The sequence below is a fragment of the Theropithecus gelada genome, chromosome 19 (genome assembly GCF_003255815.1).
Source record: "Theropithecus gelada isolate Dixy chromosome 19, Tgel_1.0, whole genome shotgun sequence".
Taxonomy (NCBI): domain Eukaryota; kingdom Metazoa; phylum Chordata; class Mammalia; order Primates; family Cercopithecidae; genus Theropithecus; species Theropithecus gelada.
The window spans coordinates 39,559,117-39,578,957 of NC_037687.1; the positions used below are offsets into that span (position 1 = coordinate 39,559,117).

At 49.8% G+C, this 19,841-nt stretch overlaps 1 protein-coding gene across 2 annotated transcripts; it reads left to right on the forward strand.

Moving 5' to 3' along the window:
* Positions 1-19,841, forward strand: BLVRB (biliverdin reductase B). 2 transcript variants are annotated; one of them, XM_025368331.1, is made up of 5 exons: positions 1-212; positions 9,116-9,280; positions 9,417-9,506; positions 16,142-16,270; positions 19,583-19,841. In XM_025368331.1, the coding sequence occupies exons 1-5, from the start codon at positions 134-136 to the stop codon at positions 19,738-19,740; spliced, it is 621 nt and encodes a 206-aa protein (XP_025224116.1). In that variant the 5' UTR covers positions 1-133; the 3' UTR covers positions 19,741-19,841. The 2 variants fall into 2 exon arrangements, with proteins under 2 accessions (XP_025224116.1, XP_025224117.1); XM_025368332.1 differs by having other exon boundaries at positions 16,142-16,266; positions 19,611-19,836.

Below are 19,841 nucleotides of genomic sequence, written 5' to 3' on the forward strand. Positions count from 1 at the left end.
GCGTGGCCCTTCGAGCCAGCTCCGCCCAGTTGTTCCTGCTTGAGTAGGGCAGAGAGCGCCGCCCAGCAGCCAGTAGGTTCCCGCGCGTGCCGAGACTCTGAGGCCTTGCACCGCACCCCCACGACCTCACAGGATGGCCGTCAAGAAGATCGCGATCTTCGGCGCCACTGGCCAGACCGGGCTCACCACCCTGGCGCAGGCGGTGCAAGCAGGCATGAGCCGGGGCGGGCGGGGCGTGTCACGGGACAGACGGGCAGAGCTTTAGGAAGGGGCACCATGGGGCAGGGCCGAGGCTGATTGGGGCCATGAGCGCCCCAGCCAGGTGTATGAGAACTCAGGGGCCAAAGCAAGTTGCCAGGGGAGCAGAAATGGGAAAAGATGTGAGATCCAAGTTCATGTGAGTCCAAGCCAGAGAGGAATTGGCTCCGGGAACCCCGGGGGGACTCCCGTGGCACAGTCATGTGTAAGTCCAGAGCTCTTATGCAATGCAGTTGTCATTATTGTGGTTGTGGTGGTGGTTGTTCGCACACCCAGAGAGGATTTACTAAGCCAAGCTTGCTCTGTCATCTCTTCACATGAGAGCTCTCAAAATGGAGTGGGAACTAACTAGTATTACCCTACTTGACAGATGAGAAAACTGAGGCCCAGAGAGTGACTTGCCCAACATCACACAGCTGGTAACTAACAGGGCTGGGATTTGAACCCAGCTCATGCTCTTAACCACCACAAGTCCCCAGGCTGGCAATTGAAAAAGTTGGGGGGTCAGGTTGCTGTGAGTACCTAATGGGAAGGAGTCACAGAGAAACATGAGTGAAGACTTGGGGACAGCAGTCCTGGGAAAGTCAATGAGGTCTGAAAATGTGGAGTTGCCCCAGGAGAGAGGGCAGGAAAGGGGATAACCATCCCCCAGCACTCCCTGCCCCCACAGCCCAGACTTGACCAACTCCCAGCTGGGCCTGGGACTTCCAGATATGGGGCCCCACCCTTACAGGCCTTGGTGACGCTGAAGATATTGACTATCTGCGTGCCCCAAAAGGGTGGAGGCCACCAGGACCCCACTCTGCTGTCTCCCTTGGAGGGACTCTGAAAGTTCTTCACTGGGTTCGAAACTCTTCCCTTCCCCAGGGAGACCCCGTGACGATCTTGACTTGTGGAGAGTGGGGAGCTGTGGGCCTCTCAGTAAAAACCAATTTGCTGATAAGCACTTACTGGGGGAGGAGGAAGTGAGAGAAGTTGAAAGGTGCTGAGTCACATGGAAATCCACTAATTCCACTTGCCCATCCCTGCTGGTCATAGCTGGGACTGCACTCAGGGGGATTAAGAACTGGAGCCTAGGGAGCTTCAGAGCTGTGGCTCTGAAAAATCTCTTTCCAGCTCTCAGCTTTGATGTCCCCATCAGCAAAGGGAAGGGTTGGCCAGGCACAGTGGCTCATGCTTGTAATCCCAGCACTTTGGGAGGGCAAGGCGGGAGGATGGCTTGAGGCCAGGAGTTTGAGACTAGCCTGGGCAACATAGCAAGACCCCATCTCTACAAAAATATAAAAAATAAAAATAAATTAGCTGGGCATGGTGATGCATGCCTGTAGTCCCAGCTACTCAGAAGGCTGAGGTGGGAGGACTGCTTGAGCTCAGGAGTTCAAGGCTACAGTGAGCTGTGTTTGCACCACTGCACTCCAGCCTGGGTGACAGGGTGAGACCCTGTCTCTAAAATTTAAAAAAATAAATAAAAAGAAAGAAAAAGAGGCCGGGTGCGGTGGCTCACGCCTGTAATCTCAGCACTTTGGGAGGCTGAGGCAGGTGGATCACGAGGTCAGGAGGCCTGGCCAACATAGTGAAACCCCGTCTCTACTAAAAATATGAAAAATTAGCCGGGCGTGGTGGCGGGCACCTGTAATCGCAGCTACTCGGGAGACTGAGGCAGGAGAATAGCTTGAACCCAAGAGGCAGAGGTTGTGGTGAGCCAAGATTGCACCACTGCACTCCAGCCTGGGTGACAGGGGCGAAACTCCATCTCAAAAAAAAAAAAAAAAAAAAAAATTAGCTGGGCACAGTAGTACTTACCTGTAATCCCAGATACTTGGGAGGCTGAGGCACAAGAATCACTTGAACCTGGGAGGCGGAGGTTGCAGCGAGCTAAGATTGCATCACTGCACCACTGCACTCCAGTCTGGGTGACACAGCAAGATGAAAGGAAAGAAGGAAGGGAGGGAAGGAGGGAGGGAGGGAAGGAAGGAAGGAAGAAAGAAGGGAAGGAAGGAAGGAGGAAAGGAAGGAAGGAAGAAAGGAGGGAAGGAAGGAAGAAAGAAAGAAGGGAAGGAAGGAAGGAAGGAAGGAAGGAAGGAAGGAAGGAAGGAAGGAAGGGAGGGAGGGAGGGAAAGGGCTTGGATTAACTGGAGTTCACAATGGTTCTGTAGGACCAAGAGTCTTGACAGGCATGAACTCTGGTGCCAGCCTGCCCACATTCAAGTCACCAGCTCCGCGGCTTACAGCCTGTGTGGCCAAATGCCTTGTCATCTGTGTACCTAGACATGTGTAAGGTCATGGTGAAACTGGTAGTACTTGCCCTAGGGCTCTTGGGATAATTAAATGAGATCTTATGTAGGAAGTACTTAGACTAGCATTGAATTTTGCAGTCTCTGGATCAGACTCACTTAGGTAAAAATTCAACCTTCTCTACCTACTAGCTGTGTGATCCTGGCCCAGTTGCCTAAAATTGTCTCAGTTTCCCCATCAATGTGGACAGGATAATGATACCTACCTTGCAGGGTTGTTGCAACCTGATGCTTCTCAAACTGTGAGTTATAGTGAGATCTGAAACATATGGTCACAATGTGTATCAACAATATAGGGTGACAAATGATGACATAGTATCAAAATGTATCACTTTAAGTATTAGTTTTATGAAACTCATTTCAATTGTATATGTATGGGTTTGTGTACACCAGGTTAGGCAATGAAATCTTTTGTATTGATGGCTGAGATTTTTTTTTTTTTTTTTTTTTGAGACAGAGTGCCACTCTGTCGCCCAGGCTGGAGTGCAGTGGCCCAATCTCGGCTCACTGCAAGCTCCGCCTCCCGAGTTCACGCCATTATCCTGCCTCAGCCATCCAAGTAGCTGGGACTACAGGTGCCCGCCACCATGCCCGGCTAATTTTTTTTGTATTTTTAGTAGAGACGGGGTTTCACCGTGTTAACCAGGATGGTCTCCATCTCCTGACCTCGTGATCCACCCGCCTTGGCCTCCCAAAGTGCTGGGATTACAGGCGTGAGCCACCATGCGTGGCCGATGGCTGAGATTTTTAAAAAGCTTAAAAAGAGGCCAGGCACCATGGCTCACGCCTGTAATCCCAGCACTTTGGGAAGCTGAAGTGGGTCGACTACTTGAGTCCAGCAGTTTGAGACCAGCCTGGGTAACAGGTAACACAGGAAGACCCACATCTCTATAAAAAATATAAATAAAAATTAAAAAGACTAAAAAGGGCACGACCTCTACAACTTACTCTAAAATAGGAAAAAAGTATATATATATGTGTGTGTGTGCATATACATGTGTTTCTAGACATATGTATATACTTATCATATGTAATATATACTATATTTAATGTTTATATAGACACACATATATATACACATAGGTAGAGAAGGATAGAGCAAAGGAAAATATGAAAAATCATGCCGGGCGCAGTGGCTCACGCCTGTAATCCCAGCACTTTGGGAGGCCGAGACAGGTGGATCACGAGGTCAGGATATCGAAACCATCCTGGCTAACACGATGAAACCCCATCTCTACCAAAAATAAAAAAAATTAGCCAGGCGTGGTGGCGGGCCCCTGTATTCCCAGCTACTCGGGAGGCTGAGGCAGGAGAATGGCATGAACCCAGGAGGCACAGCTTGCAGTGAGCCGAGACTGTGCCACTGCACTCCAGCCTGGGCTACAGAGCAAGACCCCATCTCAAAAAAAAAAAAGAATGCCCACATTAAGCCCAGTGCAGTGGCTAACGCCTGTAATCCCTACATTTCAGGAGGCCAAGGCAGGCAGGTCATTTAAGTTCGAGACCAGCCTGGCCAACATGGTGAAACCCCATCTCTACTAAAAATACAAAATTAGCTGGGCTTTGTGGCGCACACCTGTAATCCCAGCTACTCTGGAGGCTGAGGTGGGAGAATCACTTGAACCTGGGAGGCGAAGGTTGCAGTGAGCCGAGATCACACCACTGCACTCCAGCCTGGGCAAGAGAGTGAGACTCCATCTCAAAAAAAAAAAAAAAAAGGATGCCCATATTGGCCCCATGCAAGCCCCTGCTGCTCCCCCATGTGGGAGGGCAGCACAGATCTTGTGTCATTCCCCTATGAAAGGTGGTCACATAGCATGGGGATGCTGGTACTGTGATCTTCACTTCAGAGATGAGAAAGCTGAGGTCCAATCATGGAAGAGGTTGCATGAGGTTCCTCAGCTGGTAGGTGGCAGAGCTGGAGTTTGGACCAAGGTCCCTGGGACAGTAATGCCTGTGCTTTTGTGTTTATAAAGGGCCAGGGAGATGGCAGGAAATATGACACAGTCCCTGGACCCACAGAGTGCTTGGTTTGCTGCAGGTCAGCATACAGAGGAAGTACAAGTGACTGGGGGGACTGGGGAAAGAGAGTAAAGGGAGTTCCAGGCAGAGGGCACAGCACGTGCAAAGGCCAGAAGGCAGGAAGCAGCACCATGCATTTGAGGAACTAAAGGAAGAGCAGTTAAGGCCGGGTGCAGTGGCTCACACCTGTAATCCCAGCACTATGGGAGGCCGAGGCAGGTGGATCACGAGGTCAGGAGTTCGAGACCAGCCTGGTTAACATGGTGGAACCCCATCTCTACTAAAGATACAAAAAGGGCCAGGCACGGTGTCTCAAGCCTGTAATCCCAACACTTTGGGAGGCCGAGACGGGCGGATCACAAGGTCATGAGATCGAGACCATCCTGGCTAACATGGTGAAACCCCGTCTGTACTAAAAAATACAAAAAACTAGCCGGGCGAGGTGGCGAGCGCCTGTAGTCCCAGCTACTCCGGAGGCTGAGGCAGGAGAATGGCGTGAACCCGGGAGGCGGAGCTTGCAGTGAGCCAAGATCCGGCCACTGCACTCCAGCCTGGGCGACAGAGCGAGACTTCTTCTCAAAAAAAAAAAAAAAAAAGATACAAAAAGTTAGCCAGGCATGGTGGCAGGCGCCTGTAATCCCAGCTACTTGGGAGGCTGAGGCAGGAGAATCACTAGAACCCAGGAGGCAGAGGTTGCAGTGAGCTGAGACTGCGCCACTGCACTCCAGCCTGGGCAACACAGCAAGACTCCGTCTCAAAAACAAAACAAAACAAAACAGCCCAGCAGGGTGGCTCACACCTGTAATCCCAGCACTTTGTGAGGCCGAGGCGGGTGGATCACGAGGTCAGGAGATTGAGACCATGGTGAAACCCCGTCTCTACTAAAAATACAAAAAATTAGCCGGGCGTGGTGGCGGGCGCCTGTAGTCCCAGCTACTCGGGAGGCTGAGGCAGGAGAATGGCGTGAACCCGGGAGGCGGAGCTTGCAGTGAGCTGAGATCGCGCCACCGCACTCCAGCCTGGGCGACAGAGCGAGACTCCATCTCAAAAAAAAAAAAAAAAAAAGTACTGTGGGTGAAGAGGGCAGAGCCTTCACCAGAGGCTGGATAGGAGAAGTGAGATCCCGAGGGGCCTGGAAGGCTGGCATGAGGAGCATGGGTTTTATCATAGGGCATTTCAGGCTTGTGGGAGGCAACTGAGCAGGGAGGCACTTAAATATTTCTGTGGAAAGCTCTGTCTGGCTGCTGTGTGGAATATGGATTGGAGAGGACAGGACTGGGTCCAGGAGCCCAGGGAGGACCCAGGAAAGGGACCAGGAAGGAGACGCAGGCCTGGTCCAGGCCAGGAGATAAAGTCGCAAAATGGTTAAAAGGTGTAATAGGCCAGGCTCGGTGGTTCATGCCTGTAATCCCAGCACTTTGGGAGGCCATACCAGGCAGATTACTTGAGCCCAGGAGTTCAAGACCAGCCTGGTCAACATGCAAAACCCCATCTCTCTTTTTAATTTTTTTATTGTATCTTTTTGTGTTTTTTGTTTTTTGTGTTTTTTGTTATTTGCTTGTTTTGTTTTGTTTTTTTTGAGACGGAGTTTCGCTCTTGTTGCCCTGGCTGGCACGTAATGGTACAATCTCAGCTCACTGCAATCTCTGCCTCCTGGGTTCAAGTGAGTCTCCTGCCTCAGCCTCCCGAGTAGCTGGGACTACAGGCGCCTGCCACCATGCCTGGCTAATTTTTTTTTATTTTTAATGGAGACAGGGTTTCACTGCGTTACTCTCGATCTCCTGACCTCGTGATCCGCGCACCTCGGCCTCCCAAAGTGCTGGGATTACAGGCGTGAGCCACCGCGCCCGGCCTAATTTGTCATATTTTTAGTAGAGACGGGGTTTCACTATGTTGGCCAGGCTGGTCTCAAACTCCTGACCTCAAGTGATCCACCCGCCTTGGCCTCCAAAAGTGCTGGGATTACAAGCGTGAGCCACCACAGCTGGCCTTTATGTTTCCCTAGACTGCTCAGTAGAATGAAACCCTAGCTGTATAAAATAAAAAAAATTAAAAAAAAAAAAAAAAAGGCATGATAATAGCAAACAACCAGGTAGCTCTTTTTTTTTTTTGAGATGGAGTTTCGCTCTTTTTACCCAGGCTGGAGTGCAATGTCATGATCTCAGCTCACCGCAACCTCCGCCTCCCAGGTTCAAGCAATTCTGCCTCAGCCTCCCAAGTAGCTGGGATTATTAGCCACCATGCCTGGCTAATTTTGTATTTTTAGTAGAGGTGAGGTTTCCCCATGTTGGTCAGGCTGGTCTCAAACTTCCGGCCTCAGGTGACCCACCTCCCTTGGCATCCCAAAGTGCTGGGATTACAGGCGTGAGTCATCGCACCCAGCACCAGGTAGCTCTTATTTCTGTGCCAGGTACTAGCCTAAACTTTTTGTTAATTTAATTTTATGTATTTATTTTTGAGACAGAGTCTCATTCTGTAGCCCAGGCTGGAGTGCAGTGGTGCAATCATAGCTCACTACAGCCTCAGCCACCTGAATAGCTAAGACTACAGGTTGCGCCAGCACACCTGGCTAGATTTTTTTATTTTTTTGCAGAGACGGGGTTTCACTATGTTGCCCAGTCTGGTCTCAAACTCCTAGCCTCAAACAATCTTCCTGTCTTGGCCTCCCAAAGCTCTGGGATTATAATAGGCATGAGCCCAGGAATTTGAGGTTACAGTGAGCTATGATTGGTGCCCCTGCACTCCAGTCTGGGCAACAGAGCAAGACCCTGTCTCTAAATATATATATATATATATATGTATATGTATATATATAGCTATTACAGTATACCCAAATGTTAACATCCTTTGCCAATGTTTAAAACAAAGGAAGAAATATGTTAGTTGTGAACTTTAAAATGTGTGTGTATGTGTGTGTGTGTTGGAGAGGAACAAAATTATCCAAAATTATTTTGGGAAGGAATATACTAAGACAATATTAAAAATCTGTAATGACCACTAAAGGAGGACTGGGCTTCCCAGCAGTAAGGCCAGGCAGCAAGGCTGGGACCAATCCAAGCACTTGTGAGTCTGTAGGTCACCCATGTCCTCCTCAGGACCTCAGTTTCCTCCAGGACCATGGATGGGAGGCAGAGACCAGTGCAGTGCCAGCATTAACCCTTTAGTTGTTACAGGGTAGGGAAGTTGCTGGCTGGGTACAGTGGCTTACACCTGTAATCCCAGCACTTTGGGAGGCCAAGGTAGGTGGATCACCTGAGGTTAGGAGTTCAAGACCAGCCTGGCCAACATGGTGAAACCCCATCTCTACTAAAAACACAAAAATTAGCCCAATGTGGTGGCATGCACCTGTAGTCCCAGCTACTCGGGAGGCTGAGGCAGAAGAATCGCTTGAACCTGGGAGGCAGAGGTTGCAGTGAGCTGAGATCACGCCACTGTGCTCCAGCCTGGGCAACAGAGTGAGACTCCATCTCAAAAAAATTAATAATAATAGCCAGGCATGATGGCACGTGCCTGTAGTCCTAGCTACTTGGGTGGTTGAAGCAGAAAAATCACTTGAACCCTGGAGGCAGAAGTTGCAGTGAGCCAAGATCGTGCCACTGCACTCCAGCCCGGGTTACGGAGTGAGATTCCGTCTCAAAAAATAATAATAATAAATAGAGGGAAGGGAAGTTACAGGGTGTGGTGCTTGGAGGCTTCAGTTCAGATTATTTATGAATTATGAAGGTATGAAGTTATGGTCTTTTTTTTTTTTTTTTGAGATGGAGTCTCACTCTGTCACCTAGGCTGGAGTGCACTGGTGCACTCTCTGCTCACTGCAACCTCTGCCTCTCAGGTTCAAGTGATTCTTTTGCCTCGGCCTCCCAAGTACTTGGGATTACAGGTATGTACCACCATGCCCGGCTAATTTTTATTTTTTAGTAGCGATGGAGTTTCATCATGTTGTCCGGGCTGGTCTCAAACTCCTGACCTCCGGTAATCTGCCCGGCTCAGCCTCCCAAAGTGCTGGGATTACAGGCGTGAGCCACCATGCCTGGCCAAGGTATGGTTTATTTTAATAACCAGCTCAATACTAAGCATCAATTGTAGGTATGCCAGCAAAAATGTTTGAAGGCCACGGCGCAGTGGCTCATGGGGAGCCTGAGGCAGGCAGATCACTTGAGCCCAGGAGTTCAAGACCAGCCTGGGCAACATGGCAAAACCCCTTCTCTACAAAAAAAATTACAAAATTAGCTGGGTATGGTGGTGCGCACTGTAGTCCCAGCTACTTGGGCTGCTGAGATGGGAGGATCAGTTGAACCAGGGAGGTTGAGGCTGCAGTGAGCTGTGATTGCACCACTGCACAGCAGCCTGGGCAGGAGAGCAAGACCCTGTCTCAAAAACAAAACAAACAAAAACAAAAAATGTTTGACGACCACTTCCCCAGAACAGAGGAGGGGATGGATTTGAGAGTTCATGGTGGCTTCTAAGACCCAGCCCCTGGAGCCCAATAGTGCCAGCCCACAAGCCCACTGACCAGATTCTCTCCTCCTCTTTGCCCACAGGTTACGAAGTGACGGTGCTGGTGCGGGACTCCTCCAGGCTGCCATCAGAGGGGCCCCAGCCGGCCCACGTGGTAGTGGGGGATGTTCTGCAGGCAGCCGATGTGGACAAGACCGTGGCTGGGCAGGATGCTGTCATCGTGCTGCTGGGCACCCGCAATGACCTCAGTACTGAGCCCCCCCTCTGCCCACGGCCCTCCCCTACACCTCGGCCCCCAGCGCCACCCCCGCCCCCAGCCCCACCCCTGCCACCCCTGCCGCCGCCGCCGCCCACCAGTGACAGCCACTCTCTGTCCCCTCTAAGGTCCCACCACAGTGATGTCCGAGGGCGCCCGGAACATTGTGGCAGCCATGAAGGCTCATGGTGTGGACAAGGTCGTGGCCTGCACCTCGGGTGGGTGGTGGAATCATGGAGGTGGGGCTGAACTGGGGGGTACTGGGAAGGTAGCCCAGGGGCCTCTGAAAGGTGACACTGAAGCCATTCCATGTTCCTGTGCATTTACTGAGCACCAGCTGTGTGCCTGAACCTTACTGGGTGATGGTGGGGACACAGTGGTGACCTGTGCAGCCCTGGGCCCTGCACACACAAGATCACAGGTGGGAGAGAGGTGGTAAACAGATCCAGGATCAAACTGACATCCAGATCATCAAAGCTGGGATGGGGGAGGCAGGCAGAGGGGATAGGGCCACAATGGGAGAAACTACAGGACTGTGGGAGCCCAGAGGAGGTATCTGACCCAGGCTGAGAGAGGTCAGGGTGGGCCCGCCAGAGGAAGTGATAGAGCTGTGGATATATACTAGGTCTCCGCCCTCACAGAGCTCCTGATTATGGGGACAAGGACATTAAGCAAATAGTTGTCCTGTATAATCTATTTATGTATGTATGTGTGTACGTATGTATTTTTAGTTATTTTGAGGTTTGTTTGAGATGGAGTCTCGCTCTGATGCCCAGGCTGGAGTGCCATGGCATGATCTTGGCTTACTGCAACCTCTGCCTCCCGGGTTCAAGGGATTCTCTTGCCTCAGTCTCCCGAGTAGCTGAGATTACAGGCACCTGCCACCACGCCTGGCTAATTTTTGTATTCTTAGTAGAGACAGGGTTTCACCATGTTAGCCAGGCTGGTCTCGAACTCCTGATCTCAAGTGTGTTTCATCACACAAATTGCCTCCCTGGAAAGGGAAGTGACATGAAAGAGGACTGCCTGATGATTGTAATTACACTCCAGGCAGAGGACAAAGCAAGCAAAGAGGCCTGGAGGCCAGACCTAGCTGGAGGGTAGGAAGCGAAATCATTTATGGCTTTTTTCCTCAAGCTTTGAAATGGAAAAGTAATACACAAGTAACCTTGCGATTTCAGAATGGTTCACTCGGTCTTGCTCTGTCAACCAGGCTGGAGTGCAGTGGTGCGACCATGGCTCACTGTAGCCTCAACCTGGGTTCAAGTGATCCTCCCCACTGCAGCCTCCCAAGCGGCTGGGACCGTAGGCATGCACCACCACACCTGGCTAATTTTTTGATATTTTTGTAGAGACAAGGCCTTACTTTTGTTCCCAGATTGGAATGGTCTGCAGTTAATTTTTGGGTTTTTTTCTCCCATGTCTTTTTTTCTTTGAGATGAAGTCTCACTCCATTGCCTAGGCTGGAGTGCAGTGGCGCAATATGAGCTCATGGCAACCGAGGCTCCACCTCTCGGGTTCGTGGTGCCTGGGACTACGATCTTGGCCTGCAGCGATTCTTCTGCCTCGGCCTCCTGAGTAGCTGGGATTACAGGCGCCTGCCACCATGCCCTGCTAATTTTTGTATTTTTGGTAGAAACAAGGTTTCGCCATGTTGGCCAAGCTGATGTTGAACTCCTGGCCTCAAGCAGTCCTCCTGCCTCGGCCTCCCAAAGTGCTGGGATTATAGGTGTAAGCCACCACGTCCAGACTCTCCCATGTCTTTTTTTTTCTTTTCTTTTCTTTTATTTATTTATTTTTTTTTTTGAGAAGGAGTCTCGCTCTGTCGCCCAGGCTGGAGTGCAGCGGCCGGATCTCAGCTCGCTGCAAGCTCCGCCTCCCGGGTTCACGCCATTCTCCTGCCTCAGTCTCCCGGGTAGCTGGGACTACAGGCGCCCGCCACCACGCCCAGCAAGTTTTTTTGTAATTTTTAGTAGAGACGGGGTTTCACCATGTTAGCCAGGATGGTCTCGATCTCCTGACCTCGTGATCCGCCCGTCTCGGCCTCCCAAAGTGCTGGGATTACAGGCTTGAGCCACCGCGCCCGGCCGCCAGGATTTTTTTTTAATTAAAAAAAAATTTTTTTTTGAGACAAGATCTCACTCTGTCACCCAGGCTGGAGTGCAGTGGCATGATCATAGTTCATTGTACCCTTGAACTCCTGGGCTCAAGGAATCCCCTCACTTTAGCCCCTCAAATAGCTAGGACAACAGCTATGAGCCACTGAATCCAGCTTAACTTTTTCTTTGGAAATGATCTCAAACTTACAGAAAAATTGAAAGGACACCGGTATACCCACCGCCCTCTGTTCACAGACACACAGTGTTTTCTTTTCTGACCCATTTGAAGTTAGCTTATACCTCATGGCTGCTTACTTCAGTGTGTAGGTCCTCAATATACTTTTTGACTTTTTATTATAAAAAGTTATAAACAGAAAAGTTAAAAGAATAGTCATGTGAACAACCGTATTCCTTTTTTTTTTTTTTAATTTTTAAGTTTGGATTTATTTATTTATTTATTTATTTATTTATTTATTTATTTTGAGACCGGGTTATGAGGCTAGCTAATTTTTGTATTTTTGGTAGAGATAGGGTTTCGCCATGTTGCCCAGGCTGGTTTCAAACTCCTGGACTCAAGCGATCCACCAGCCTCAGCCTCCCAAAGTGCTGGGATTACACGTGAGCCACTGCACCTGGCCAACAGCCATATTCCTGATTTTAAAATTGTGATTGTGTTTTGTAATTGGTTTATGCACATACACATACACAAATAGTTTTTGTTTTTGTTCTCCTAAACTATTTGGGTTTTTTGTTTGTTTTTGCTTTCTTTGAGACGGAGTTTCACTGTGTTACCCAGACTAGAGCACAGTGGCATGATCTCGGCTCACTGCAACATCCGCCTCCCGGGTTCAAAGGATTCTCCTGCCTCAGCCTCCTGAGTAGCTGGGATTACAGGTGCCCGCCACCACGTCTGGTTAATTTTTTGTGTGTATATTTTTAGTATAGATGGGGTTTCACCATATTGGCCAGGCTGGTCTGGAACTCCTGACCTCAAGTGATCTGGCCTCCCAAAGTGCTGGATTGCTGGTGTGAGCCACTGCACCCGGACTTCCTAAACTATTTGAAATGCAGCTGCACACTCACCGACACCTTCGGCAAGTCCCAAGAAAAGGACCTTTCTCTTCCAGCACCACAGTGCAATGGTCACCCTTTAATTATCTTCCACCCTCTAATTATTAGAGTTTAATATTCCCTCCATATTCAAATGTCAAGGTAAAAGATTAGAAAGATTTTTGTCATCTAAGAAGCTTGGAGTTTATCCATTAGGGCTTGAGGAGGATTTTTTTTACGGAGGGAACTGAGAGGATTAGAAAGAAATCCAGAGTAAGGCCAGGCACAGTGGTTCACGCCTGTAATCGGAGCACTTTGAGAGGCCAAGGTGGGCGGATTGCTTGAGTCCAGGAGTACAGGACCAGTCAGGGCAACATAGCAAAACTCCATCTCTCCAAAAAAAATACAGAAAATTAGCTGGGTGTGTTGGTATGCACCTGCGGTCCCCACTACTTGGGAAGCTTAGGTGGGAGGAGCCTTTGAGCCTAGAAGGTGGAGGTTGCAGTGAGCTGTGATTGCACCGCTGCACTCCAGCCTGGGCTACAGAGCGAGACCCTGTCTCAAAACACAACAAAACAAAACAAAAAAGAAAGAAACCCAGGGTGAGTTAGAGACTGGATTTGAGATTGTGAACTGGAGGCTGGAGGCTGCAGATAAAAACATGGAATGAGGAGAAGGGGAATAGGGCCCTGAGATCCTTGCTGTGTGGCCTTGGGTCACCACTTCACAATCTGCACCGCAGTTTTCTCATCTGAAAAGAGGAAACCCTAGGCCAGGTGTGGTGGCTCACACCTGTAATCCCAGCACTTTGGGAGGCTGAGGCGGGTGGATCACTTGAGGTCAGGAGTTCGAGACCAGCCTGGCCAACATGGTGAAACCCCATCTCTACCAAAAATACAAAAATCAGCTGGGCATGGTGGCGCGTACTTGTAATCCCAGCTACTCAGGAGGCTGAGGCAGGAGAATCACTGGAAACTTGGAGGTGGAGGTTGCAGGGAGCATGATGTGATCATAACTTACTACAGCCTCCAACTCCTAGGCTCAAGGGATCCTCCTGAGTAGCTGAGACCACAGGCATGTGCCACCATGCCCATCTAATTTTAAAAATGTTTTTGTTGCGACAGGGTCTGGCTATGTTGCCCAGGCTGGTCTCTGTGACACACCTTTTTATAACCACTAACATTACTCAAACTATTTATTTTTTTTCTAGACAAGGTCTTGCTCTGTTGTCCAGGCTGGAGTGCAGTCGTGCAATCACAGCTCACTGCAGCCTCGAACTCCTGAGCTCAAGTGATCCTCTCACCTCAGTCTTCTGAGCAGCTAAGACCACAGGTGTGGATCATCACGACTGGCTAATTTTTTAATTTTTTGTAGAGACGGATCTCACCAGTCTTGCCCAGGCAAGTCTAGAACTGCTGGACTCAACTGATCCTCCCACCTCAGCCTCCCAAACTTCTGGGATTACAGGTGTGAGCCACTGTGCCCAGCCTTTGAACAATTTATATCATCCCAGTTTGCACATGAGGAAACAGGAAGCTGGCCAGTGGTCGATCCAGGACTTGACTTTAGGAAGAACCCAAGCTCTTAACTATTCACCAAACTGCTCCTAAAAGTATTTAGCATAGTTCTTGGCTTGAGGTAAAAGTTCTACAAATGTCAGCCGGTATAGCTTGGCCAAGTTATAGCTTGTTGAAAGCTAATTCCTGAACAAATATTTAGTGAGTACCTACAATGTTCCAAATACTTCTAAGGGCTGGGATTGGAGCAGGAAATGTGATAGAAAGAGTCACAGAATAACTCTAGGGTGTGGCGACAGGGGAAGGGTCCTAGGGAGAAAACAAGGCCCCAAGAAAAGGAATTGGTAAACTAGGCTGGGGGAGATGGGATTTTGCTATTTTAAGCAGGACAGTCAAGAAAAGCTGCATGGAAAGGTGACCTTTGAGCAAAGTCTGCAAAGAAAACAGGGAGCCATGTGGCTATGAGAGGGAAATGACAAAGGGTCCTGGGTCACACCATAATCTCAGCACTTTAGGAGGTCGAGGCGGGAGGATCTCTTAAGCCCGGGAGTTCAAAACTAGCCTGGGCAACTTGGTAAGACCTCCATCACTACAAAAAAAACTTTTTTTTTCTTTTTCTTTAGAGACGGAGTTTTGCTCTGTCGCCCAGGCTGGAGTGCAATGGCGTGATATCGGCTCACTGCAACCTCTGCCTCCCAGGTTCAAGGGATTCTCCTGCCTCAGCTTCCTGAAAATAGCTGGGATTACAGGCACGCACCAAGTCACCCAGCTAATTTTTGTTTTTTTGTTTTGTTCTGCTTTGTTTTTGAGATGGAGTCTTGCTCTGTCTTCCAAGCCAGAGTGCAGTGGTGTGATCTCAGCTCACTGCAACCTCCACCTCCTGGGTTCAAGCGATTCTCCAGCCTCAGCCTCCTGAGTAGCTGGGACTACAGGCATGAACTACCACGCCCAGCTAATTTTTGTATTTTTAGTAGAGACGGGGTTTCACCATGTTGGCCAGGCTGGTCTCAAACTCCTAACCTCAGGCGATCCGTCCTCCTCAGTCTCCCAAAGTGCTGGGATTACAGAGGTGAGCCACCGCACCTGGCCTAAAAAAATTTTTTTTAATTAGCCAGGCTTGGCCGGGATGGCGCCATTACACTGCAGCCTGGGTGACGAGAGGGAAACTCTGTCTCAAAAAAAAAAAAAAAAAGAAAAAAAAAAGTGGGGTTTGGTGGCTCACCCCTGTGGTCCCAACTCCTCAGGAGGGTAAGGCAGGAGGATCACTTCAGCCCAGAAGGTCAAGGCTGCAGTGAGCCGTGTTCACGCCACTGCCCTCCAGCCTGGACAACAGAATGAGACCCTGTCTCCGAGAAAATAAAAAAGAGAGGGAAATGCATCAGAGGCAGAGGGATCAGACATCGCCAAGGCTGAGAGGCAGAACCTGGCTGGAGCAGAGGCATGTGAGGGAGAGTGGTAGGCAGGGTAGGCAGGGACGTCAGAGAGCTGATGGGGCCATATCAGGTGGGGCCTTGAGGGCTGGCCATGAGGACTTCGCTTCTACTCTGAGTGAGATGGAGCTATGGATGTGAACTGATAGGGGTGTTCATGGGCTCCTTGGGAGGAGGGAAGGAGGGGCTGAGAGACCAGGGAGGAGGCTGCTGGGCTGGTCCAGGCAAGAGGAAACAGTGGACAGGACCAGGCAGAGTGAGAAGAGGTCAGATTTGGAATTACGGTGATCAGCAGACAGCTCTTACCTGGCCTGTGAGGGAAAGAGGAGGCCCAGAGACTCCCCTGTTTTTGCAACTGGAAGGCAATGGTGAGCCATGGCTGGGTTTTGTCCTGGCATCAAGACAAGTGGGCCCTTGGCCGGGCGCAGTGGCTCATGCCTATAATTCTAGCACTTTGGGAGGTGGAGGAGGGCGGATCACCTGAGGTCAGGAGTTTGAGACCAGCCTGGCCAACATGGTGAAACCCTGTCTGTACTAAAAATACAAAAATTAGCCAGGCTGGTGGTGTGCACCTGTAATCCCAGCTACTGGGGAGGCTGAGGCCGAATTGCTTGAACCCAGGAGGCAGAGGTTGCAGTGAGCCGAGATTGCACCACTGCACTCAGCCTGGGTGACAGAGCGAGACTCTGTCTCAAATAAACAAAAAGAGAGAGAGAGAGAGAGCCCAGGCTGATCCTGCCCTGTGTCCTCCCTCCAGCTTTCCTGCTCTGGGACCCCACCAAGGTGCCCCCACGACTGCAGGCCGTGACCGATGACCACATCCGGATGCACAAGGTGCTGCAGGAATCGGGCCTGAAGTACGTGGCTGTGATGCCGCCACACATAGGTAAGCAGGGCAGGGACCTGGTGGCACCAATGCCATCTGCCTGTTCCCTCCTGCCCTCTGGGGAGATCTGCAAGGACTTCCCTGATCACCCTAAAATTGCAAACCTTCCTATGATATTGTGACATATATATTTGGCCTTTGTCCCTGTTTCCTGGCATACAACTCCTAAAATCCTTGGAATCTCCAAAATGATAAATGTCTTTTTCTATGCTGATGAGTTCACTGAGAGCTGGCATCCCCTAGGCAGCTTCAGGTCTGGTCACCAGAAAGACTAAGGCTGGATTAGAGGGTTGGGACTTTCCCTTCTGAGGAGTGGTGAGGGATTGAAGGTTGAGGGGATTACCACTGGCTAATGGTTTAATCCATTATGTCTATGGATTCTGGGGCCTCAGCCTCCTGAGTAGCTGGGATTACATGCCTGTATCACCATGCCCGGCCATGGCTTACATTTCTAGTATGGGAGATAGAGATTAGATAGATAGATAGATAGATAGATAGATAGATAGATAGATAGATAGATAGATATGCAGGCCAAGCATGGTGGTTCACACCTGTAATTCCATCACTTTGGGAAGCCAAGACGAAGGATTGCTTCAGCCCAGGAGTTTGAGACCAGCCTGGGCAACATAGACTTATCTCTACAATGTAAATACAAAAAAAAAAAAAAATTAGCTGGGCATGGTGGCACACACCTGTGGTCCCAGCTATTTGGAGGCTGTGGCTTGAGGATGGCTTGAGCCCAGGAGATCAAGGCTGCAATGAGCTGTGATAGAGCCACCGCACTCCAGCCTGGGCAACAGCGTGAGACCCTGTCTAGAAAAAAAGAAAAAGACAAGAAAAGATAGATATTAATGGCCGGGCACGGTGGCTCACGCCTGTAATCCCAGCACTTTGGGAGGCCAAGGTGGGCGGATCACGAGGTCAGGAGATCAAGACCATCCTGGCTAACACGGTGAAACCCCGTCTCAATGCCTGTAGTCCATTCTCCTGCCTCAGCCTCCCGAGTAGCTGGGACTACAGGCACCCGCCACCACGCCTGGCTAATTTTTTGTATTTTTTAATAGAGACAGGGTTTCACCGTGTTAGCCAGGATGGTCTCAACTTCTTGACCTTGTGATCCACCCACCTCGGCCTCCCAAAGTGCTGGGATTACAGGTGTGAGCCACCATGCCTGGGCTTTCTTTTTTTTTTTTTTTTTTTTTTTTGGAGACAGAGTCTCGCTCTATTGCTGGGCTGGAGCGCAGTGGCGTGATCTTGGCTTACTGCAACCTTTTGCCTCCTGGGTTCAAGTGATTCTCCTGCCTCAGCCCCCAGAATAGCTGGGACTATAGGCATGCGCCACCACGACCAGCTAATTTTTGTATTTTTAGTAGAGACGAGGTTTCACCATGTTGGCCAGGTTGGTCCCGATCTCTTGACCTTGTGATCTGCCCACCTTGACCTCCCAAAGTGCTGGGATTACTGGTGTGAGCCACTGCGCCCAGCCAAGTGTGTGAAAACTTTCAAACCTCCCCAGTTGAACGCATTAAAGGTTTGTGAATACACATAAACCCTTTGTTTAGGTTCAGTGCTTAGCTTTTTATCCTGTTCTCTCTCCCTCTCTCCTCCTCTCTCTCTCTCCATGAATATATAGATAGATTTTGCTGAATATATTGTGAAAAAAATATATGCATATATATTTGGCTTAATCATTTGAGAGGAATTACAACATTGTCTACTTCACTCCTAAATACCTAGACAGCTATCTCCTAAAAGAAAGATATTTGCACACAAAACATGATCACACCTAAGGAAAGTGACATTTACTGTCATATCATTTAGTATCCACTCCATAGTAAAATTTCCTCAACTGTCAGGCCGGCACAGTGGCTCACATATGTAATCCCAGCACTTTGGGAGGCCAAGGTGGGCGGATCAGTTGAGGTCAGGAGTTCGAGACCAGCCTGGCCAACATGGTGAGACCCCGTCTCTACTAAAAATACAAAAATTAGCCAGGTGTGGTGGCGGACACCTGTAATCCCAGATACTCAGGAGACCGAGGCACAAGAATTGCTTGAACCTGGGAGGCAGAGGTTGCAGTGAGCTGAGATTGTGCCACTGCATTCCAGCCTGGGTGACAGAGCAAGACTCTGTATAAAAAAAACAGAAAAATTTTTTTCAACCTACCCTGCCCTTTTTCTTTAAGTTTCTCATAACATTAACCAGGCCAGGTAACTTTAAAAGGCCCACATTCTGGAATTTTCTAGCTGTTTTGCCACAGATTCAGATTAAACATGTTGGGCAGGAATGCCGCATGGGGTGAGGGTGTGTGTTCCTTTTTTTTTTCTTTTTTTTTTGAGATAGGTCTCCCTCTGTTGCCCAGGCTGGAGTGCAGTGGCACAATCTTGGCTCACTGCAACCTCCGCCTCCTGGGCTCAAGTGATTCTCCTGCCTCAGTTGCCCAAATAGCTGGGACTACAGGCATAAGCTACCACACCCAGCTAATTTTTGCATTTTTTGTAGAGATGTGGTTTGGCCATGTTGGCTGGTCTCAAACTCCTGAGCTCAAGTGATCCTCCCACTTTGGCCTCCCAAAGTGCTGAGATTACAGACGCCAGCCAGGGCAGGCGATTCCCGTCCGCTTTGTCCCAAGCAAATACACAGCCAAGGGTGTGTGTTCCATACTGTGCATAATTCCAGCCTGTCTCTGCTTGGGTGATGGTACATTTTATCCCTAAGTTTAGTTGGTTACTGTCAGATAATTTGTTGTTGTTGTTGTTGTTGTTGTTAGAGACAAGGTCTTGCTCTGTCGCCCAGGCTGGAGTGCAGTGTCACGATCATGGCTCCCTGCAGCTTCAGCTTCCCTGGCTCAAGCAATTCTCCAGCCTCAGCCTCCTGAGTAGTTGGGACCACAGAGGCACGCCACTGCACCCGGCTGATTTTTGTATTTTTAGTGGACTCAAGGTCTCTCTGTGTTGCCCAGGCTAGTTTCAAACTCCTGGGCTTGAGTGATCCTCCTGTCTCAGCCTCCCAAAGTGCCGGGATGATGGGCATGAGCCACCGCCACTGGCCAGGGCAGGGGATTCTTGTCTGCTTTGTCCCTTGCTTGGGTGCCCAGCACCTGGCCACATAATAGGTAATCAATAAGGATTTCTCGAATGAATGAAGCAAAGGATATAGATGAGCACCTGCATACCGGAAGTCCATTCTTGGCTGTGACACCACCCAGGCTGGGCACACAGTAGGCACCCTGGGAAGGTCTTTCTGGGGGTCAAATTTTGGGGGAGGGGAAAGGTGACTGCTTCACCCAGCCCTTCTGTCTTTACTTCACAGGAGACCAGCCGCTAACTGGGGCGTACACAGTAACCCTGGATGGACGAGGGCCCTCGAGGGTCATCTCCAAACATGACCTGGGCCACTTCATGCTGCACTGCCTCACCACTGATGAGTACGACGGCCACAGCACCTACCCCTCCCACCAGTACCAGTAGCACTCTGTCCCCATCTGGGAGGGTGGCATTCTGGGACATGAGGAACAGAGGAAAGGGGCAATAAATGTTGAGCCAAGAGCTTCAGATTATTCTAGAGAAAC